General features: G+C 46.9%; 1 protein-coding gene and 1 long non-coding RNA gene across 3 annotated transcripts in view; one reads left to right on the top strand and one right to left on the bottom strand.

The window, feature by feature from the left end:
• Positions 1 to 2057: 2057 nt before the first annotated feature.
• On the bottom strand, positions 2058 to 3935 carry LOC143660409 (uncharacterized). Its single transcript, XR_013164021.1, has 2 exons — positions 2983 to 3935; positions 2058 to 2650 (listed from the first exon to the last, which is right to left on the bottom strand). It is a non-coding gene; the product is annotated as an uncharacterized LOC143660409 (long non-coding RNA).
• A 1443-nt stretch (positions 3936 to 5378) lies between these two features.
• ZCCHC14 (zinc finger CCHC-type containing 14) overlaps positions 5379 to 24207 on the top strand; it is a 106966-nt gene continuing 88137 nt past the window's right edge. For both annotated transcript variants that reach the window (XM_077133244.1, XM_077133243.1), the window contains exon 1: positions 5379 to 5956. In XM_077133244.1, coding sequence (XP_076989359.1) covers positions 5396 to 5956 — 561 coding nt within the window. In that variant the 5' untranslated portion in view covers positions 5379 to 5395. The remainder of the gene's footprint in view (positions 5957 to 24207) is intronic.

The following is a 24207-nucleotide window of genomic DNA, read 5'->3' as shown; positions in this document are numbered from 1 at the left end:
TTTGACAAACGAGTATGAGTGCTGATTCATCATATGATGTTTCTTTTAGTCTCCCCTACCTTAGAGCAGCTAGGAGTAAAAACCTAAAATTGTGGAACTGTAACCCATACCCAACTCTGAAATCTGTTCTACAACTAAATGTTGTGATGTGCTTTGAAATGTATTACTTTTTAGTATATATATATATTACCTTTTCACAAAAAAGAAAAAAATACGTTTCTTCTAGCCTCCAGTGTTTTGGAGCAGCCAGAAGGAAAAATCTGAAATAGTGGAATGGTAAGCCATAACAAACTCTGAAATCTGTTCTGTATCTATTTATTGAAGCATACTTAGAAAATCGTTGCTTTTTTTCTCTTTGTATCTATGTTATATTTAACAATAACAAAATTAAAAAGAGAACAATTCTATTTTTGTCATATACCATTTTTGTAAAAACGTGCATAAATACATATTTAAGTGTCTAAAAGGATATAAAAGCGCTAGCATTGGTAATGACTGAGAAATTAAATTATTTGTGAGCTTTTATATTACTTTTCAATGAGGCATAATCTCTTTACAAAAAGCATGTGTTACTTTACAGTCAGAAAAAAAGTAATTTTTATATATATGTAAATTCATATATAGAAATGATATGTGTATATGTATATCCAATCCCCCGACTATCTGCTTTAAATTAGCAGGAGAGGAGATAATCAGGGCAAAACACCCACCACTGTAGAGGCCGGGGAATGGAAACTGGGGAAACACTACACAGTTCTCTCCACTTCGGGGTATGTTAGCACACTTCTTAATAAAAAAGGTAAAAATGAAAAGAAAAAACTGAGCAGCAGTGAATTAATGGTCACGTCTCAGAGGACCTATCTGCGGTGCGGGAAACAAAGAAATGTGGAAAGCACACGCATACGAGCACAGTGGGGCTCCAAAGGCCGGGGGCTTGGGGGCCCAAGGAGGCTCTGCGACCAGGCTGTCCTGCTGGGCCCCGCGGTGACTCGCGCTCGCTTGCTCCCCACCTGCCAAGGCAGCTGTCCCTAAGCCTAGGTGGCCCGTTTCTGTGGATGTCCAGCCCCCCAGCTCCTTGCCCGCCCGTGGTGGACGTCCTCACACTTGCCTGCCCCTTGGGGCCACTGGGAGCTGCCCAAAGGGCTGGTGTCAAGGCCCCATCCCCACCGCTGGATGCCTGGGTCGGGCTCAGGAATCTGCATTTAGAGAGGAACCGGATAATTCTGCGCCCCCTGGGAGAGGCACAGCCGACCCGGCTCCACAGACACTGGGCAGACCCGAGGGGAAGCCGGTCCTCACCGACCCCCCCCGGCCGGCCGGACCGCAGCGTGGTCAGGAGCATCCGGAGTCCTGCTGGTGGAAACGGCAAGCCTCCGGCATGGCCCCTCCCCATGCGGAGGTCAGCTGGTCCCCCATGTCCAGCCGCTGCCCGTGCCCTGGGCCGAAGGGTCCACATCTGTGAAACGGGAGTCAATGACCTGCCAGGGCAGCCTGGCGTGACAAGCTCACCAGGCAGTCAGGAGCCACGGCTCAGAAAACTTAGGGCCCTGCCGCAGGAGAGCCGGCCCAGAACAAAGGAGAGAGGAAACTGGGTCCATGCATCCAGACTGGAGACCCCACAGGCCCAGACAGCACCCGCTGCGGGGACAAATGGGCAGTTGTGGGCCTCCGCGCACCCCTGGATAAAAATGCTCAAGGCAGCCCTTGTCTACACCACGCCTCAGTCTCAGCTCTCAGGCTGCCTTCCAGGCCCCTCTTGTCTTGGCCAGGTCACTGCCCACTGGGTGTGTGAGCCAGCTAACATCACCACCCCGGACTCAGAAGTCATTCCAGGGGTGCTAGTGAGGGCGGTGCAGTGGTAGAGTTCTCGCCCGCCATGCCACAGATCTGGGTTCGATTCCTGGTTCATGTACTTCCCAAAAAACAAAGAGGTAAGCAAAACAAACAAAAATTCAACAAATGGTGCTGCAATAAAGGGATACTCACATGCAAAAAGAATGAAATGTGACCAGCCATAAAGCATTGAAAAAAGAAAAAAAAAGAAGTCATTCCAGAAATACTATATCTGCATTCTTTATTTTTTTGTTTGGAGACTTTGTGGTGAACTTCAGAACTCACTCCGGATCTCTCCCTATGCATCTATCTATCCATAATTCATCCATCCAGCACCTACCATCTATTTATCCATTTCTTAAAAAATTAGTATTATCAATTTATGCTCAGTACTGGCCAATGGAAGGGACAGTTTCCTTTTCTCCTCCCCAGTCTGAAGCCCAGAGGTGGCCAATTTGGTGAGAACAAAAATGCAGACACAGACATAGTCACTCTGGACTGCAAGCTCCCGGAGGGCAGGGCCCACTGTACCCTCCCTGTCCCCCCAGCCCTGGGCTGTGCCTTCCTATTGGTGGTCTACCCAGACTCCTCCCCTGTCTGCACACGCAGCACCACCTCCCTTCCACGGGTAGCCCAGTTTTCGGCTTTAACTGATCGCCTGACCCTTCCAACATATCCCATGTGCCCCCACTCTGCTCCTCCCCCACACTCTGGCAAGGTCACGGCTGGAGTCCGTGGGCTGCAGGGAGCTTTGTAAGAGGAGGGAGCAGATGCAAAGGCAGAGGTGGAGAGCCGCCCACGGGGTCACCTTTTCTACCTGCAGAGGAGGGGAAAGTGAGATGCTCAAAATAGCCCCAGGAGCAGGAGGCTGCTAAGCGGAGCTCCCGGCAGAGGCAGGGAACATCAGAGTTCCAGAGCCAAGCCCAATATCGTACTGGGAGAGACCACAGCTCCTTGCCATCAAGTCCACACTCTCCCCAGGAGCTCCTGGCCTGCCTCTCAGACGGGAACCATGTGCCCAGGTGTGGCCTGTTTGCTCCAGAGGGAGGGCATCCAGGCTGCCAGCTTCTTCAGGCCTGGGTGTCATTCACTTTAGGGGCCCCAATAAAACCCTTAGAGGGTCTAGTCTTCCAGGTAGGGATTTCATACCTGCTGACTTGAATTAAATTGAGCCAGAGTGAAGTGACATGAAGTTGCAAATAGCACCTAAGAGGCAAGAAGGCGGTCACAAAGTTATCAAGTCCCTGCTGGGACTCAGGCCTCAGTGCCCCCAGGTAGGAAGGGCTTCCAGGGGACATCTCCAAGACCCTGGCTGCCTCCTGGGAGGCTGGGTTCCTGGCTCTCTACCACCGATGAAGAGACCGAGGTTCAGAGAGATTAAGTGAATGGCCCAAAGTCACCCAGGCGGAGAGGGCTGGGCTGGCCTGAAGAGCCCTCCACAACGTCCTGAGACCTCCCCACCCCCACTAAGGAACCTCCAGTCAGGCTCAAGAGAAGGCAGAGGAGTCCAGCAGCCTTGATTTTTATGTTTCTTCATTTCATCACTTCATCAGCTCGTAGATCCTGGAATCTGGGTTTTTCTCTGGAATCACTTGGACAAGTGAGCTCAGAGAGAATACGGATTAAATTATGGATAGAAATTAGTCCGTATTGGGGAAAAAGGGGGAAGGTGGCAATTGGAAGCAGCCTGGGTCATGCTGCCCACCCACCTGATTTAACCCCTCCGGGAGTGAGTGACTCTCACTTGGATTCCTTCCTATATCCGCTCCCATCAAGAACCTGGTGTGCCTGTGGCAAAACGTGCCAGGAGTGGGGGGAGGGGGTGGGGCGCAGGGGGGAGGCAAATTACTTTTTCACTTTCCCAAATGTGGCTCCCTGCAACTTTGACGATCCAGGGCTGGAGACGGTACTATTGGGAATCTCTTAGCGCCTGGACCGTTCAACCGTGCTCTGATTCAATCCCTTTTTGCCAGCTCTGCCTCAACAGCGCCCGAGGGCAGGGAAGGCACAGTTGGGGTGCAGCCCTGGCCCACACAGGGCTGAACGGATGAATGAGGCAGCTACGCTGGGGCAGGAGGGGATCCGGTCCTCTGAGCCCGGCTTCCTCCCCTGTGAAATGGTAGGCACGGGGGGTGGGGGGGTGGGGGGGGTGGGGGGGGTGGGGGGGGGGTGGGGGGGGTGGGGGGGGGGTGGGGGGGTGGGGGGGGGTGGGGGGGGTGGGGGGGTGGTACTTGGCGAGTTGGGCCCACGCAGACCCAGCCAGCTGCGTTCCCTCGCCCGGTCAGGCCCACGGGCCGGGCCGCCTGGCCCCGGGCCTCTGTGAGCTCACGGCATCCTCGTGAGTCCCCCAGGGCCGTCACTCTGGCCCCTGGGCTCAGAGAGGCCAAGCGGGAGGCCCGAGGTCACACAGCGCTCGACGGCAGGGCTGGGCCTGAAGCCCGAGCCTCCCGAGGCCCCCTCCCGCAGCGCCTCCGAGTCACCAGCCTCCTCCCTTTGTGACGCTCACGAATAAAACAGGAAGGCCGCCTGCCGGCTTCCACGGAAAAACAGCGCCGCGCGCAAATCCGCGGAACAAAAGCCAGCCGCGATCCAGCCCGGGTTTTCGGCCTCGTTGGACTCCACCGACCAATCGCCTCTCCGGAGCAGCCGAGGAGCGGGAGGAGGCGGGTCCAACGTGCTCCACAGTTCGCCCCCCACGGGGGCGTGGCCTCGGCGAGGGCGCCCCGGATTGGGGAAGCGGAACAATCACGGGCGAAGAAGCTGGCGGCCCGAGCCAATCAGCGGCGGGGGAGGCCCCGGCCGGCCCGGGCTGTCGCGAGAGGCCGCCACCCCGCCCACTTGCGCCTCATCGCGGCCGCCAGTCCGCCGCCCAGGCCGGCTCGCGGCGATCCCTCCGCTCCTCGGGCGGCGTCGCGCCGGCCTTTCCGTCCGGATCCGTCCGCGCAGCTGGAAAGCGAGGCCCGGCGCAGATCCCTCCGCCCGTCGCCCGGACGCGAGCGCCCTCCAGCCGCCCCGCGGCGCCGGCCCTGCGCGGAGGCGCTCCCCAGGCGACGCCGCGGCCCGCAGCGAAGACAGTCGGGGCGCCGGAGCTAACGGCCGCCCTCTGCTGAGGCGCGCGCGCGGCGGCAGCATGGCCGGGGAGCCTCCGTCGGGGGGCGGCCCGCACTGACAGACCCTGCGGCTCAGGCGGAGATGGGGGCGGTCGCCTCCCAGGCGACGACGCGGACGACGCCGAGGAGCAGCCGCCGCCGCCGCCGCGCACCGGCCGCCGCTGGGCACGGGCGCCGGGCAGGACCCTCCCCGTGAGCGAGGGGCCCCAGGCCTCTCGCCACCGCCGCCCCGGGCCGCCCCCCCCGTGGCCCCGCGCGCGCCCGGCCGCCGGCCCCTGGCGGGGGGCTGCCCTGCGCCGCCGCCGCCCCCGCCGCCCGTGCCGCCGCGCGCGCCCGCCCCGGCCCCGCGCGCGACCCGGGCTGCGCGGCCCTCGGCTCCGGGTCCCGCGCGCGCGCCCCCGGCCGCCCCTGCGCCCCCCGGGCCGGGCTGGCGGCGCGGCGGGGGCGGCAGCATGGTGGAGAAGCGTGGCCCGCTGCAAAGGGACGGCGTGTACCGCTGGTTCGCCGAGCTGCCGTCGCCGCAGCGCGTGGAGTTCCTGTGCGGCCTGCTGGACCTGTGCATCCCGCTGGAGCTGCGTTTCCTCGGCTCGTGCCTCGAGGACCTGGCGCGCAAGGACTACCACTCGCTGCGCGACTCGGAGATCAAGGCCAACAACCCGGCCGACCTGGGCAGCCTCACCAACCTGACGGATGAGGTGGTGCGCAGCAAGCTGCTCGTGTCGCTGGCGCTGCTGGGCTCGGAGCAGCGCGAGGCGGCGGGCGTGCTGTACCGCACGCTCACGCATATCGACTCCATCATCCACAACTATGGGCTGCAGCTCAATGAGGGCCGTACGGGTGATGAGTTCCTGCTGCTCTTCACCATGGCCTCCAACCACCCCGCCTTCAGCTTCCACCAGAAGCAGGTGCTGCGCCAGGAGCTCACGCAGATCCAGAGCAGTCTCAGCGGCGGCGGCGGCGGCGGCAAGAGCGCGCCCGGCGGCGGCCTGCCCACCTGCCCGGCCTGCCACAAGGTGCGTGCGCGCCGCGGGAGCGCTGGGTGGGGGCGGGGGGCGCGCCCCGGTCCGCGCGCGCTGCTCTGTTCCTGCAGACCCCTGTCGGCGTCGGCGGGCTTGCGGGCGGGGGGTGGCAAGGCGACGCTGGGGCCCGCCCGCGGGGAGCGGAGGTGAGCCGCGCTGCACCCTCGGGCGCTGGGCGCCGACTGCCGTGGTTGCGCCGCGGGAGGCGCGGCCCCCGAGCCCCTCGGCTGCGATTTTCCTCGCAGGTGGTGGCCGCGCAGCGAGTGCGCGCGGGTGTGTAGCTGTGTGTGTGTGTGTGTGTGTGTGTGTGTGTGTGTGTGTGCGCGCGCGCCAGGATGCTGTCCAGAGCTGTAACAGAAACGGGAAAAAAACGTTACGGCCTTAAATGCAAGGGAAATGCGCTTCTGGGGGATCCCAGTGCGCCCGAGGGCGTGGGTGTGGCACCCCTTAGCTCCCAGCGGTCGTTGGCTTGAGTGAAACATCACCTGTCCCTGGAGAAAACCGGGAGGGCACGTAGTTACTCACTTCGAAACTTGAACTGTTGTCTGATTGTTTCAGAACTGTGTGAGTGCGAAGTGTTTGTGGGTGGAATTCATTTTTAACAGCCCATTTTACCCAGTGCCAAAACTGCACTCCTAAACCCTCCAAGAAAGAAAGGTGTGGAGCGGGTGTTTCAGTCAGGAGCTGTGTTCTTTGGAAATGAGAGGCTGCTGTCAGACCAGGGTGCTGAGCGCCTCTTGACAAGGTCTTCACCTTCGTCGCTGTCACGGTTTTTGAAGGTAAAACTTTATGATTTTTCTTTTGTGGAGTGGCTGAGCAACTCTCTGGATTGCTGGTTTTGTTTTTTTTTTAAGCTGTCTTTCAACGCTGGGTTGTGGCTTTTTTTTTTTTTTTCATTCTTCCTCTTAAGAAGTGGTTGTGGTCCATACAGTTGGTTTTTACTGATGTCTATCTCTGTTGGTTAGATTTACCTCCGAGACAGTGGTTTGCTTTTTCTTAAATGCATGCCAGCCGTAAGCAAATGAAAGACAGGCTCCTAGAAAAGGTGCTTGCTTGTCTGTAGCTAGCCTGGTAGACTTTGAGAGGCTGGCTTGTCCAACCTCTGTATGGAGTTTCAGTCCTCATGCGGTGGGTCCTGGGTTTCGGGCCGGCACTGGGGACTTCTGTGGCGTCCTGGGTTTCGGGCTGGCACTGGGGACTTCTGTGGCGTCCTGGGTTAAGGGGCCGGCACTGGGGACTTCTGTGGCTGGTGTTGCAGCTCCAGCAACTCTGGAAGGGAATTCTTCTGTGTGTGCAAATGCATCACTTTACAAAAGCAGGAGACGGTGATTATTTTGGTGGAGGTAGCAAGCTAAATCTAGAAGAAAAATATCTTTTCTGGCAAGGAAAAATATATGATATTCCTTGGATGAAGGGGCTTGTCTAAACTGGGCCTGCCTGCCCTGCCCCATTGGTGGCCAGCAGTGCTCTCCCCCCACCCCCCACCCCCACGTACCCCTCGCCAGCTGTCTCCTGCCTCTCCTCTCAGCATAGGGGCCGTTGCCCACCTGGGCTAATTCTGAGATGTCAAGTCTCCAGCAAGTGCTCAGGAAATGCTTCCTTCTCCTTCCCTCTCCAGGCATTTGGGGTTCATCTTTATTAGAGGAGCACTAACTTTGGAAACAAGGCACTTTCTGTGGAGTGAGATATTTAAGTCCTGGCCAGAAGTGTAAATGCTGTCTAAACTCATTTTTGAATAGCTACTTGGATTTAACAGTTTTTTCAGTCTTGGAATATCAGAAGAGTCTAGGAACCCTTGATAAAGAGGGTTATCATATGAGCAGCGTTGGGGTCAGTGCTTACCTATTTCAGAACCGGTGAGATAACTGTCTCCCCTGCGCCCCTTTGTCACTGTTAACTTGGTTTCATTCAGTTTGCCCACTGTGCCTTTGCGGCTGTGCAGGTGGGGCCTGGCATTGCGCTGTGGTGGGCAGCTCAGAGGAAACCTAGCGTTTCAGCCTGTTTGTCACCTGGGTTTCTGCAGTTCAGTTGTAATTGCAAAAAAGCAACCCTATTAAAGCTCTGTTTTCATTTCTTTTGTTTTTAGTTTTCGCCTCTTTGATCCTAGAGATTTCGTGTTTATATTTAAGAGATAGAGGCGTCTGTCATTTTGTTTTTTAATTACTTAAAGCTCTACTTCTCTTAACTGCATTTTCTGATATAATTATTTGCAATTGCTTCTCTGAACCAGCACTATGTCTTTATTTAAAGATTCTCATTACTTTGAGGATTTCTAGAGGTTTAAAAGTGTGAGGAGTGTGAAATAGGCATTTTTTACCTTCAGAGAGTGTTCAGGTCAGTAAAACTGATGGTAGCGTGAAGTGGTTTTACACTGCAGTGGCTGACAGGTGTTGTAGGCTTGAGCCCTTAAGACCAGAAGTGCTAGGGTGCTGACTAGTGCTGACATGGGGTGGATTAGCACTTAACCTCTGTCTCTCCATTCTATTTAAGTAAAAAGCCTTAGTTTTAGAAATAGTTTAGGTTTGTCCTTGTAATCTTTTCTTTGTGTCAGTAATAATGTGCTATGGTATACGTTTTTTTTTATGACAGCTTTCCTGAGATGTAACTCATATTCCATATAGAATTCACACTTTGAAGGCACATGCTTCATTGATTTTTACTGTAATCACGGAGTTTTGCAAGCATCACCACTGACTAATTTCAGAGTCTTTTCCTCACCCCTAAAAGAGTACCGCTGTCCCATTTAGCCGTCATACCCTCTTCCGCCAGCCCCTGGTAGCCACACTACGATTTCCTTGTTGTAGACATTTCATGTCGAAGGAGTCATTTGATACATGGCGTTTTGAGTCTGGCCTCTTTCCCTCACGGCGATACCTGGGTGCACCCGTGCTGTGGCGGTTGTGCGCCCCTGCTCCCCGTTGTGGCTGCATCGCGTCCACTGCACGCACAGCACACGCTTCCTTCCTGCACTCACCTGTTGATGGGCCTCTGGGTTGTTTCGTATGCCCCCTTCCAGACTTTTTTCCTTTGTGCTCAATACGCTGTTTGTTTTAATTCCCTTACACCTCACACTTAAGTTGTCTTTGGAACACCGTCCACTGTCCCCCTCTCTGGAAAACATCCTTTTCAGGCCCCCTCCTGCAGGGTGGATTGCTGGGCCCTGTACACAGCATGGAGACACGGCCCCACCGCAGCACTGTGTAAACGCAGAGCTCCTCAGTCTCCACCGCGCGGGGAGCGAACCCTGCTAGTAGCCATTCCCTCTCGCCCACGGCCAGCGGCAGCTTCTACTTCCCTGCTGTTCGTAAGCTGTTGAAATCTGCAGTTCCGAGGTGAGACATTGGGTAGTTTGTCCTGTGGTTATTGTGTGAGGTATAAATGGCTTCTTTGGGTTTCTGCTTTCACCCTAAACTCCTGGCCTGTTGTAGTTAAAAGTAATCTGGCCTTGGGGGAGCACAGACTTGGTGGGGAGCTGTCCCGGCTAATGCTTGAGGGAGGAGCTGTGGTCTGAAGGCTCCTTTTCTGTTTTTTCTGGGCAGCTGGGAACCAACTGCCCATCCGTGAACTGACGCTCTCCAACCACACCTGGTTGTCTTTGTGTGTGCTGCTTCATCTGTGACCATGCAGCATGTCGTAGCCTAAAAGGTTTTTTTTTTTTTTTTTTTTGCCAGCTTTTGTAGGTTTGAAAAACTGTGTTCTCTAATTGTGTAGTGAAGTATATTAGGTAGGAATTGAGACACCCTGGGATACTTTCTTAGTCGCTTTTTTGTCATGTTCGTTGAGGATGGAGACTGAAGCTCATCTTGGTGGAGTGGCAGTAGCACCGCTGTTAGGTGTTGGTTTTATGGCTTGGGTTATGTGGCACTTTAATTACTGCCCTTTGCCCTCACATTAAATTCAGGCCATTTGCTCCCATGCATGGGAGTTCACACTTTCATGGTTCACCTCAACAAACAGTTATTGAGCTCTCCATGTATATCATGTTCTGGAGTATAGTTGTAGAAACTGGAAAGTTTATGGTGGGTCACGTGTCATTTGTACAAGTTTGGATATAATTGGTGATAAACATTGACATTAGTCTTGTTTTCTGCAATTTTGGAAGCTCATTTATTTAGCTTCATTTTATCCCTTTTTTCTTCAGCTCTGTATGCTTCATCTGCCTTTCTTTTGGATTGAGGACATTTTGGATTAAAATAGTATTTTCCAGCAGATTAACATGAGTCTTAGAATTCCAGAGGCAGGTTAGTGGAGGAGCTCTGCTGATACATTTTTGTTTGTTATCTGCTGGCCTTCTTAGAGGCTGTTAATAAATCAAGAAAATGTTTTTGTTATGCCTAGCAAAAATAACCTCTACTTCAGTATTCTTTTCTGTTTAAAATGGATCAAGTTTTAGAAAACTATCCTATGGGTGAACCCCTTGTTTGTTTAAGTGAGAAATGTTGCTGCACGTTCACTAATTAGTTTATAGATAGTGAAGGTTTTCTGACTGTGAACTTTAGCTTTGACTTCACAGTTCAGAAATTAGTTTTCACAGGGTAGTTTCACTTCCCCCAGTCTCTGAAGATGTTTTGATTTTGGAGATACCTAACACATTATAGACTGTGTTATTCTATAACACATATAGAATATTATAGAAACATATTCCCTATCAAAAGTGAAAAAGTTAGAAACTAATCAAGTTATAAAATAGGTTAATTTTAGCCGTTAGTATCATTTGGCATTAAAAGGCCCGATGTTATTTAGAGTGAAGAGAAAACAAACACAAGGCAGAATCTTTCAGATAATTGAGGCTCTAACAGCTGTTCACGTTGTGTGATCCTGATTCGTAGGACTGGCTTGAACTGGGGTACACGGAGACTTAGCTGGACTGTGACCACATCGTCCAACTGCAGAAAGGAGCCCTGTGTTGCCTGCAGCGCTGCTCACCCATGGATTTGCCTTTAAGCATTTGTTTTGCATCGTAGGTAGATGTTTTGCAGGTTTGTAGACAAATCCAATAGCCTTTGAAATTGGATTTAGAGCCTTTAACTCTACCTTTACTTTTACTTTCTCTTTTCTTGTCTCAGAGGAAAAGCTTTCCTTTCTAAAGGTGGTCCCTCTGCCTCGGTTCTCGTCACGTCATTCTGTTTGTTCCGGAACACTGTCAGGTCAGGAGTCTGAACTTTGCCAAGTCTTGACCTTCCCTCCCCCACTCCAGTCTTTGACCCCCATGATTTCTCCACTTGGCATGTGTATGTGCTCAGGGGTCTCTTCTTTTAAACAAAACAAAACCCTTCCTATTTTGGTACACCTGCTGTGGAAAATGGTCTGTTGGTTCTCAGGAAGCTAAGTGTAGAACTACCCTGTGACCTGTCAATCCTGCTACTAGGTATATACCCAGAACCGCAAGCAGGTATTCGAAATATTTATTCAATGGTGTTCATAATGGCATTATTCACAAATGCCAAAGGATGGAAGCATCCCAAGTGTCCATCAGCCAATGGATGGATAAAGAAAATGTGACATGTTCATACAGTGGAGTATTATTCAGCTGTTAAAAGGAATGAAGTTCTTATGCATGCGACAGCATGGCTGGACCTCAAGGACATTATGCTGAGTGAAATAAGCCAGACACAGAAGGACAAATACTGTAGGAGCTCACTGATGGGAAATCATTGTCTAATTGTAACAGGCAGACTCATAGAGTTAGAATCTAGAATATAAATTGCCAGGAGATAGATTGGGATTAGAGAATGGGAGCTAATGTCTTAACTTAGTTTCTGACTAGGCTGATGGTAAAGATGTGGAAATGGATGGTGGTTATGGAGCATGTTATTGTGAGTATAATTAACAGCACTGAACTGCAGAGGTGAATGTAGTTAAAGGGGGCAACTCTAGGATATATCATGTTACTAAAGATAAAACATAGGACTGTATGCGTGCACAGGACCGTGTGCGTGCACAGGACTGTGTGCGTGCACAGGATTGTGTGCGTGCACAGGACCGTGTGCTTGCAGTGAACCCTGTTGCTGATGATGACTGGGTTAACGGTACAAGTATAAGATGTTCTTTCATTTGTTATAACACATATATGACACCGATGCAAGGTCTTAATAATAGGGTGGATGTGGGAAAAATACACGTAACATAAACCATGGATGTTAGATAGTAGTATGATTTTTTTTTAGTAATCTTTCATCCATTGTAACAAAGGAAATTACTATGAAACAATAGTACAATTATTGTAAGAAATGCTACTGTCAGCTGTAACAAATGCTCCACACCAGTGCAAGGTGGTGGTGGTGGGGTAATATATGGGGAATCCTGCATTTAATGAGTGATTGTTTTGTGAATCCTCAACTTTTCTAATTAAAAAGCCCTGTCCTTTAACATTGTCCTTGTCTCTTGACCATTGTTTTCTCTTGTTACTTCTTATTCAAGTCATCTCCCACTCCTCTCACAACCCGTCCCTACTTTCCAGTGTTGTCCATTTTCTAACCATTTGGTGTGTATACCCTTCTATTCATTTTTGTATGTATATAAATATGTATTTGTATATTCTTTAAAAACGTTATATGTATTTAACTATGAGTAGCATCTTACCATGCATACTATTCTATAACCCCCCCGCCCCCCCCCCCCCACTTTCTTAATGATATATAAGGTAGCCAGGCTTCCACTTTGACTAAAACAGTTTTTATTAAGGGGGCCTGCACCTTTTAAACTTAACACAAAAATTTAAATGAAGCTGGTCATTTAAATAAATACAGGGTAAAGGATGATATGGCCCGTATTTTAAAACTTCAACTTCGGTGTGAGACCAAAGGGAGAGATGTTTATTTGGTGCAAAAATTTATATTTTGGATAGTTCATTGTCTAATTTAACTTGTATGGTCAGTGTATTTGAACATCATAATTGCTTGGAATCTTAAATAGAGTGTAAGATCATGTTGGTTCACACAGGATAATGTGATACCCCGATATATACCAAAGTTATTTTGGGCAGAGAATAAAAAAGTGTTTGCAAAGTTTTCTTGGGGAACTGGGGAGAAAGGAGCGGTTTAGACGTCTCCATCTTGGAAATTCCTTATATTCTCGCAAACAGCGGGGACAACCAATTCAATAGACTGAGCTCTCGATCTTGGTGTTGGTCTCTATGCAACTTATTCTTGCAAAGAAGAAGTTAAGCTTACTTATAATTATCCCTAAGAGTCACCCTCAGAGAGCCTTTTTTGTTGCTCAGATGTGGCCTCGCTCTCTAAGCCAACTTGGCAGGTGAATTCACGGCCCTCCCTCTACGTGGGGCATGACTTCCAGGGGTGTAAATCTCCCTGGCAACATGGGACAGAACTCCCAGGATGAGCAGGGACCTGGCATCAAGGAATTGAGAAAACCTTCTTGACCAAAAGAAAGAAGAGAGAAATGAGACAAAATAAAGTTTCAGTGGCTGAGAGATTCCAAACAGAGCCAAGAGGTGACTCTGGAGGTTATTCTTAGGCATTATACAGATATCCCTTTTCATTTTATGGTGCATTGGAGTGGCTAGAGGGAAGTACCTGAAATTGTTAAACTGTGTTCCAGTAGCCTGGATTCTTAAAGATGATTATATAACAATATAGCTTTTACAGTGTGACCATATGGTTGAGAAAACCTATGTCTGATGCTCCTTGTATTCAGGGTATGGACAGATGAGTAAAAACATAAAGGTAGGGTGGTGTGACAGTAGCTCAGTGGCAGAATTTCCATCTGCCATGCCATGTGTGCCAGAGACCCAGTTTTGATTCCTGGAGCCTGCCCATGAAAAAAAAAGAAAAACAGAGGTAAAACTGCACATGTCCAAGAAAATAAATAAATAATAAGAAGGATAAGGGTTAACAGAATGGGCGGATTAAAACGTTAGTGGTTTATGAGAGGGCCCAGGGGTAAAATGTATGGGTTGTACAAATTTTTTCTTTTTTCTTTTTCTGGAGTTGATGCAAATGTTCTAATAATGATCATGGTGATAAATACACAACAATGTGAAGATATTGTGAGTCACTAATTACATACTGTGGATGGGCTGTATGTGTGTGAAGATTTCACAATGAAAACATTAAAATTAAAAAAAAAAGCAAAAAAAAAAAATAATAGTTAACGTGATCAGAGGTAAGCAATTCAGAAGGTACCGAAGGATGTTCAGTATAAAACTGCACCCCAGAACGCAGTCAGGGCGCACGGAAAACTTGAAGGTTCAGTGTTCTCTTCCTTTAGGTGAGTATTGGTAACTTTTGTTTCACATCTGAAACACTGGTTTCTTATGCTCTTCCCCAGCCATCTAGCCCCCTCTCTGGAGATAACCGTGCTGCCAGTTCCTGGGATAGCCTTCCAGAGAGGCTGTGTGCTCAGGAGTGTGCCACAGAGTCTTACTCTGGCGCACAGCCTGACCCTTGCTTCCTTTCCTTCTGGTGGTCTCACCAGGTGAGGCTTCCGGATCAGCCTCGGTTTTCTTCTCCCTCTGCCTTGGGTGTGTGTGTGCTGAGTTATTTACTCAATCTCTAGTGGACACTTTGTTCCCAGCTTTGATTATGGACAGTGCATAACTGAATACCTGTCCATGAGGGTGTCATTTCGCATTTGGGTGAGTGTATCTGTAGACTAGAACCCTGGAAGTGGAATTGATGGTGGGTTAAATGGCATGTGCATTTGTAATTAATTGCCTTTTTAAATTCCCACCAAGTTTCTGCAGCTGTATTTAAGACACCCCTCTCCTCGGACCTCTGGTCAGCAGGGTGAGTTAGCCAATTCAGTGGTCTTCGCTGTTCAGCTAGGTGGAAAATATATTCCAGTGTAGCATCGTTTTATTTGGTATTCTTATGAATGAGGCTGAATATTTTTCCAGGTGAGCTATTTTATTTATCTATTTTTGGTGAGCCCTCCATATTCTTTGTCCATTTCTGTGGGGTTGTTGGTCTTTTTTTCTTTTCTCTCTTGCTTGCTTTCAGTTCTAAGTTTCAGAGAATTTGTTCTCATGGTGTCTGCAACATGTGTTCAAATACTTGTTTATTGTTTTTTTATCTTGTCTTTTGACTAGGTCATTCTGTTTTTTTTGTTTATTTGTTTTTTTAATGTTGAATGTGTCTTTTCTTTTATGGCTTATGGATTTTATGTCTTTCCTGCTTACTCTATAAAAATATTTCCCTGTGATGTGTTCTGGTATAGGAACTTCTGTGGTTTCACTTTTTACATTGAAATCTTTGATCCATCTGGAATTTATTTTGGTAAAAGGTACACAGCTAGCCTTATTTTTTCCAGATGACTACCCTTTTGTCCCTAAGCCATCTGCTGAATAAGCCATCTTTTTCCCTTACTGATTTGAAATATCGTTTGTCATATACTCTGGTGCCCATTTGTATTTCAGTTTACCTCTGGATTTTTTATTCTGTTCCACTGGTGTCTTTACTGGAATGACGTCTTATTTGCCAGATTCACTGAGTAATTTGCAGACCGTATCTTTTACTTTATCTTTCATTCCTTCTGTGGTTTTCCTGCACGTTGGATCCTTATGGGTGTCGTGGAGAGTCTTCTGTATGCAGGTATGGGTGTCAGGTGCCTCCCGCAGATGGTGTGGCCTGGGCATTTGGGCCGAACCCCCCAGCCTTCTGAGCGCTCAGCCTGCTGCTCTCAGGCATCTCTGTGTATTCGTTTTCAGTGTCTTTGGTCATTCAGAGTTTCTTTCCTTTCCTGTCCTTTTGATGATGATAGTCCTTGGACTTCTTTCTTCCTTTCTTCTTCTCTTTTGTTTTACTCCATGATTCACGAAACTTCGGCTGTGCTTTTGCTAGTTTCACTGAAGATTCCAAAATCCCTGTAACCGAGTAGACATTAAGCTCAACCGAAGGTCACCCAGGTAGCTCAGTGTGTCTGTTCTTTGACATGCCGTCCTTTAGTCCCTGTCTCCTGCAAGCCAGAACCTCAAGCCTTTCATTTATTCCAACCTGTTTTTCATGCCCTCTACCCATTTGGCCCCATGTCCAGTCCATCCTAACTAGCCTAATAGATTTGTTCTCCATAGACGCTGCCGCAGCTCCAATTCGTTTCTCTCCCCACTCCCCAGCACACTGGGCAAGGTGGTTGCACGTGTGGTGTGTGTCTGTTTAGGCAGACTTCAGCTTTGGGGCTCTTGCCACGGAGCTGGGGTCTAGATTAAAGAGTCTTTGGGGAACCAGTGTAACCCTAGGCCCACGGGGCCTGCCCTTTCCCGAGACAGGGACGTATGCTGGGATGTAAGCGAATGGCGGTCTTTCAGAGCTAGCCTTATGTTGTTTGTCAAGTCTACAAGAAAGAACTCAGTAGCTATTCTTTCATTAACTCATTCAGAAACTTTGGTCCCTTAACTATTTGTAGAAATAATAATAGTGGCATGCCTGACTCCTGACCTTGACCTAGGTCTGGTCTCCTCAGACCTCCTGAACTCCCTTTTACCTTGCTTTTACCCTCCAGCAGCAGTTTCCATGGCAGCCAGGAGGCAGGTCCTTACTGTCTGGCTGCTGGGCCATTTATTTGCATCACTCCATTTCCCTGCGCTCTCCTCCGAGCCTGCACAGGTGCTGTTGTCTCAGTCTGGAGAGAACAGACACGCCCGCCCTTGGCACGTCTGCACCCTCCTGCCCTGGACCCCACCTCACCGTGGAATAGTACGTTCCTTCCCGTTTCTTTCTGAGGAGGTGCCACGTGTGTGAGGACACCGGCGGTCTCTTCTCCTGACACCTGCCTAACAGGAGCGCCATGGAGTAGAGGGAGGCTTGGGGCGGTTATGACGAGTCACCGTGATGAGAACATTTTATTCCTCGTGCTCTCTGTGGCCATCTCAGGAACATGTTATCAACACTGTACTCTGCTCAGCAGGCTTGATCCAGTGACTTTATGTTTCTTGTGTGTTAGCTGTGGAACCCCATGAATTTTTACCTACTTTCTGTCTTCTCCTTTTTTACTCTTGATTTTTAAAATAAACTTTTCACTGGGGTGAGAACGGGGGTAAATTCAACCTCCCCAAGTTGAATTCTTGATATTCTCACAAGCAGTGTGGACAACCAAAGCTACAGGCTGAGCCCCCAGTCTTAGGGTTTGTTGATATGAAACTTAACCCCACAAAAGATAGGCCAAGCCTACTTAACATTAGGCCTGATGAATTACTGATTATATATGTAGAATGGAATGAGCATATATTGGGGATGTTTGCGTTTCTTTCTTGTAATTTTTTTTTAATTAATAAAAAATCATAAAAAAAATAAATTAGGCCTGAGAGTCACCCCCAGGAGAACCTCTTCTGTTGCTCAGATGTGGCCTCTCTCTCCAGCCAACACAACAAGCAGACTCACCGCCCTCCCCCTGTCTACATGGGACATGACCCCCAGGGGTGTGGACCTTCCTGGCAATGTGGGACAGAGATCCTGGAATGAGCTGAGACTCAGCATGAAGGGATTGAGAAAACCTTCTCCAGGAAAGGGGGAAGAGGGAAATGAGACAAAGTGTCAGTGGCTGAGAGATTCCAGAGTCCAGAGGTTATCCTGGAGGTAATTCTTACACGTTAAGTAGATATCACCTTGTTATCCAAAATGTAATGGAGAGGCTGGAGGGAACTGCCTGCAAATGTAGAGCTGTGTTCCAGTAGCCACGTTTCTTGAAGATGATTGTATAATGATATAGCTTTCACAATGTGACTATGTGATTGTGAAAACCTTGTGTCTGATGCTCCTTTTTTCTACCTTGTCAACAGATGAGTAGAACATATGGAACAAAAATAAATAATAGGGGAAACAAATGTTAAAATAAAATAAAATAAACTTTTCAGAAGCTGGCACGTAAGAACTTTCCTTGGGAGAAAGGAGCATGTCTCTGAACATGATTTTTGTTTTACATTATCCAGATTACAAAGCAGGTTTATGAGCAGTCAGACAGGTAGTCGGGGAAAGCCAGGGGCCTTGGGGTGCCCTGGTCGGCCCCTGCTGCGGGGTGTGCCCAGATGAGCCCGTTGTCAAAGCGGTCTGTTTAGTTCTCAGAGTAGGAGCGCTTTAACTCTGTCCCTTTAATGTTTCCAAAGTCTTAAATCTTGAAGCCTAGATATCTTAGTGTGCTGTGGAAAGGCAGGAGCCTGGAGGACCGTGACTTGTTCCAGTTAAGACTCACTTTGTATTTCTCTTACACTTCCAACAGCTATGTCGGGTTAATTAGGAGGAGGGCGCCTTGGGATTCCTTTCGTAATTATTTGGGGCTTTTATGTAAAAAATTGAGTAGAATTACTAGAATGAAATTTCTGTGTCCTCACAAACGTAGCTTCTTAGTGATTCACATAAATCTAATTAAAACATGTATGGATAGGAACAACTTCAGAAATATGATCATCCAGACTGGAAGAAAGAACAAACATGTTTTGAAACAGGAAGAGCAGTTTTTGGGGAAAACAGTCCCTCCTCCTCCATCCGTTTTGGACATTTTAATACAATTTAGAGGCTTGGGAATAGTGCTGACAGCCTAGCTATCATAAAACTAGTGAAGTTACGGAACTGTTTTAAAAGGACTGCCCTGCGGTGGTGGTGGAGGAGTGTCGTGTGCTGGGGCCAGCCCTCCCCGCAGGTTCAGCCCTGCCCACGGGCTCCCGCAGGGTGGCCTTGCCAGAGCCGCTTTCTGAGAGCAAATTTCTGATTTGTGGGGTTTTTTCTCCCTAAAGAATAAGTACGAGGTTCAAGCAGTCTACTAATATTTGTATTGGGGAGGCCAGTTTAGCAAAGGGATTTTTTTCCTTTCAGAATTACTGATAAAGAGGCGAGTAGAGAATAGCTGGTCAGAAAGAAGGGTGGAGGCCTGAGGTGACAGTTCATGTTTGCCATGTGCAAAGCACTGTTTTCAGTGGCGTGTATCAGCTTATTCCATCCCTGTAACTCAAGGAGTTAGGTGCTATTTTTGTCTTCATTTTAGCAATGAGAAAGCAGAAAAAGAGAAGTTAATTTGCCAAAGATGAAATTAAGTGGATATTTCAATTATGTGATGCCAAAATTATATATTTTTTACCACCTCATTAAAAATGAGAGGAAGAACTGAAGAATATGAAACATGAAGAAAAAAGGTGCCTCCCACTCTGTATGACTCGTAGCTGTAGAGGGTGATGGCGTCCCAGCTTCTGCTGCCCTGCCCATGGCATGGCCACCCCGGCCTCAGTGCTGACCACTTGCTTGGCATCTGTTGTCTTGGTAACATGGTTCTTCTCCCACCCCCACCCCCACCCCCACCCCAGTTACTCATTTTTATTCATTCAGTACAAAAACTTATCATTGATATTCCTCAGTGCTGCAGTTCAGTATTTTGTGTGCTTTAAATTTTCATATAGTTTACATTAGTGAAGTGGATAGATTGTAGGCTTTTTACCATTGAGTTTTGACGTTTGCATGAAGCTGAGTAACACAAACCTACCAAGCTATGGAGTGGTCCTGTGGCTCCGAAACCTCTCAGGCTCTGTTACGGTCTGTCCCCACCCTCAGCCCCCTGTGCTGCCACCTCTTCTGCTTTGGTCCCCACCATTGATTACTTTTTCCTATCTTTTCCTGTCGGTGGAATCGGAACATTCTACTTTTTCTCTTCCGCTCACCTCGTTGCCTTGTTGTGTTTCAGGGTTGCTGTAGGATTGCAGTTCCCTTAACTCTGTGCCGTGCACCCTCGGCCCTTATGCTCTGGTTACCTCATGCACATCACCCCCACCAATGATTCCAGCCATTTTATGAAGATGAATATTTTTTTGGTATGGGCAGGCTCTCAGAACCGAACCTGGGTCTCTGGCATGGCAGGTAAGAATTCTGCCACTGAGCCACCATTGCACTGCCCTGTATTTTTTTTAATTAATAGAAAAAAACAGTTTTTTATAGTTACTCACAACTTTACCATTTCCAGAGCGTTTCATTCCTTCCTGGGCTGAGGTTTCTTTTGTGTCCCCTTAGTCTGGAGCATTTTCTTCAGTATTTTTGTAGTGCAGCTCTGCTTAGTTTCTTTTTTTCCTCTTAGTTTTCTTTTATCAAAGAATGCCTTGCTTTAGCCTTGTTGTTGGAGCATAGCTTCACTGGGTGTGGAGGGTTCTTTGTCAGCAGTGCTTTCCTGCCGGATGCGAAGTCTGCCACCATCGGTGTGTGGAGCCTGTCCTTGCAGAGTGCCATGGCCCTGTGGCCCCTCGGTGTCCTCTCTCTGTGACATGTCCATGTGTTGTTTTCTTGAGTTTATCTTGTTTGGCATTCTCTGAACTTACTGTTCATATTTGTAAGTTTTTGCCTTTTACCAAATTTAGGAAAATTTCAGCCTTTATTCCTTCAAATTTTTTCTGTCATTCTCTTTCCTTCTGGGACTTCAGTCCCATGGATCCCTGAAGCTTGGTTCATTTTTTTCCCCAAATCTCTCTCTCTGCCTTCAGACTGGACACTTTCTCCTGGCCCGTCCTCAAGGTCACTGAGCCCTCTTTATCACGGAACTCCTGTAAACCCATCCAGTGGATGTTTTTGTTTGGATGTCAGATTTTTTAGTTCAAGAGTTTTCATCTGGTTACTTTTCATAGTTTCTCTTTCTCTGCTGGGATATCCTGTTAGTTTTCTTATCACATATTTTCCTCTGTGTTCTTGGGTATAGTGATAATAGCCACTTAATGAGCCAGCTGGTTCCAGTGTGTGGGTCAGCTCAGGCTTGCTCCTCAGGGATCCTCTCTCCTCTCCTTGTAGGGGTTGTGTTCTGCTGTTTCTTTACGTGCCTCTGGGGTTTTGTGAGTGATACACTGTAGGCACTCTAGATTGTGTTCTGTCCTCTTGAAGAATGTTGATGATGTTTTGTTTGCTTGTGTTTGTAGGCAGTAAATTTGGCTGGACTCAAACTCCAGATACTGTCTTCCTTGAGTTGGTGGGCAGCTAAAATCTCAGTTGTGTTCCTTTAGGCTGAGCTTGGCTTCTTTTTATTTGTTTTTGTTTAAATATTTTTACTGATAAAACAACATACAAACATTCTTTTTTTTTTTTTTTTTTTTTTTTTATTAACGGAAAGAAAAAAAAGAAATTAACACAACATTTAGAAATCATACCATTCTACATATGCACTCAGTAATTCTTAACATCATCACATAGATGCATGATCATTGTTTCTTAGTACATTTGCATCAGTTTAGAGGAACTAGCAACACAACAGAAAAAGATATAAAATGTCAATATAAAGAAAAGAAATAAAAGTAGTAGTAATAGTAAAAAACAACAACAACAAACAAACCAACAAGCAAACAAAAACAAAAAAAAAACCCTATAGCTCAGATGCAGCTTCATTCAGTATTTTAACATGATTACTTTACAATTAGGTATTATCGTGCTGTCCATTTTTGAGTTTTTGTATCTAGTCCTGTTGCACAATCTGTATCCCTTCAGCTTCAATTACCCATTGTCTTACCCTGTTTCTAACTCCTGCTGAACTCTGTTACCAATGACATATTTCAAGTTTATTCTCGAATGTCCGTTCACAACAGTGGGACCATACAGTATTTGTCCTTTAGTTTTTGGCTGGATTCACTCAGCATAATATTCTCTAGGTCCATCCATGTTATTACATGGTTCACAAGTTTATCTTGTCTTAAAGCTGCATAATATTCCATCGTATGTATATACCACAGTTTGTTTAGCCACTCTTCTGTTGATGGAGATTTTGGCTGTTTCCATCTCTTTGCAATTGTAAATAACGCTGCTATAAACATTGGTGTGCAAATGTCCGTTTGTGTCTTTGCCCTTAAGTCCTTTGAGTAGATACCTAGCAATGGTATTGCTGGGTCGTATGGCAATTCTATATTCAGCTTTTTGAGGAACCGCCAAACTGCCTTCCACAGTGGTTGCACCCTTTGACATTCCCACCAACAGTGAATAAGTGTGCCTCTTTCTCCGCATCCTCTCCAGCACTTGTCATTTTCTGTTTTGTTGATAATGGCCATTCTGGTGGGTGTGAGATGATATCTCATTGTGGTTTTGATTTGCATTTCTCTAATGGCCAGGGACATTGAGCATCTCTTCATGTGCCTCTTGGCCATCCGTATTTCTTCTTCTGGTAGGTGTCTGTTTAAGTCTTTTTCCCATTTTGTAATTGGGTTGGCTGTCTTTTTGTTGTTGAGTTGAATAATCTCTTTATAAATTCTGGATACTAGACCCTTATCTGATATGTCATTTCCAAATATTGTCTCCCATTGTGTAGGCTGTCTTTCTACTTTCTTGATGAAGTTCTCTGATGCACAAAAGTGTTTAATTTTGAGAAGCTCCCATTTATTTATTTCCTTCTTCAGTGTTCTTGCTTTAGGTTTAAGGTCCATAAAACCACCTCCAGTTGTAAGATCCATAAGATATCTCCCAACATTTTCCTCTAACTGTTTTATGGTCTTAGACCTAATGTTTAGATCTTTGATCCATTTTGAGTTAACTTTTGTATAGGGTGTGAGAGATGGGTCTTCTTTCATTCTTTTGCATATGGATATCCAGTTCTCTAGGCACCATTTATTGAAGAGACTGTTCTGTCCCAGGTGAGTTGGCTTGACTGCCTTATCAAAGATCAAATGTCCATAGATGAGAGGGTCTATATCTGAGCACTCTATTCGATTCCATTGGTCGATATATCTATCTTTATGCCAATACCATGCTGTTTTGACCACTGTGGCTTCATAATATGCCTTAAAGTCAGGCAGCGCGAGACCTCCAGCTTCGTTTTTTTTCCTCAAGATGTTTTTAGCAATTCGGGGTACCCTGCCCTTCCAGATAAATTTGCTTATTGGTTTTTCTATTTCTGAAAAATATGTTGTTGGGATTTTGATTGGTATTGCATTGAATCTGTAAATCAATTTAGGTAGGATTGACATCTTAACTATATTTAGTCTTCCAATCCATGAACACGGTACGCCCTTCCATCTATTTAGGTCTTCTGTGATTTCTTTTAACAGTTTTTTGTAGTTTTCTTTATATAGGTTTTTTGTCTCTTTGGTTAAATTTATTCCTAGGTATTTTATTCTTTTAGTTGCGATTGTAAATGGGATTCGTTTCTTGATTTCTACCTCAGCTTGTTCATTACTAGTGTATAGAAAAGCTACAGATTTTTGAATGTTGATCTTGTAGCCTGCTACTTTGCTGTACTCATTTATTAGCTCTAGTAATTTTGTTGTGGATTTTTCTGGGTTTTCTACATATAGTATCATATCGTCTGCAAACAGTGATAGTTTTACTTCTTCCTTTCCAATTTTGATGCCTTGTATTTCTTTTTCTTGCCTAATTGCTCTGGCTAGAACTTCCAACACAATGTTGAATAATAGTGGTGATAGTGGACATCCTTGTCTTGTTCCTGATCTTAGGGGGAAAGTTTTCAATTTTTCCCCGTTGAGGATGATATTAGCTGTGGGTTTTTCATATATTCCCTCTATCATTTTAAGGAAGTTCCCTTGTATTCCTATCTTTTGAAGTGTTTTCAGCAGGAAAGGATGTTGAATCTTGTCAAATGCCTTCTCTGCATCAATTGAGATGATCATGTGATTTTTCTGCTTTGATTTGTTGATATGGTGTATTACATTAATTGATTTTCTTATGTTGAACCATCCTTGCATACCTGGGATGAATCCTACTTGGTCATGATGTATAATTCTTTTAATGTGTTGCTGGATACGATTTGCTAGAATTTTATTGAGGATTTTTGCATCTGTATTCATTAGAGAGATTGGTCTGTAGTTTTCTTTTTTTGTAATATCTTTGCCTGGTTTTGGTATGAGGGTGATGTTGGCTTCATAGAATGAATTAGGTAGTTTTCCCTCTGCTTCGATTTTTTTGAAGAGTTTGAGGAGAGTAGGTACTAATTCTTTCTGGAATGTTTGATAGAATTCACATGTGAAGCCGTCTGGTCCTGGACTTTTCTTTTTAGGGAGGTTTTGAATAACTAATTCAATCTCTTTACTTGTGATTGGTTTGTTGAGGTCGTCTATTTCTTCTTGAGTCAAAGTTGGTTGTTCATGTCTTTCCAGGAACCTGTCCATTTCTTCTAAATTGTTGTATTTATTAGCGTAAAGTTGTTCATAGTATCCTGTTATTACCTCCTTTATTTCTGTGAGGTCAGTAGTTATGTCTCCTCTTTCATTTCTAATCTTATTTATTTGCATCCTCTCTCTTCTTCTTTTTGTCAATCTTGCTAAGGGCCCATCAATCTTGTTGATTTTCTCATAGAACCAACTTCTGGCCTTATTGATTTTCTCTATTGTT

This window comes from Tamandua tetradactyla, chromosome 16 (assembly GCF_023851605.1).
Source record: "Tamandua tetradactyla isolate mTamTet1 chromosome 16, mTamTet1.pri, whole genome shotgun sequence".
NCBI classification, from domain to species: domain Eukaryota; kingdom Metazoa; phylum Chordata; class Mammalia; order Pilosa; family Myrmecophagidae; genus Tamandua; species Tamandua tetradactyla.
The sequence above is the reverse complement of the archived record's forward strand: the minus strand, read 5'-3'. Positions and strand labels throughout refer to the sequence as shown.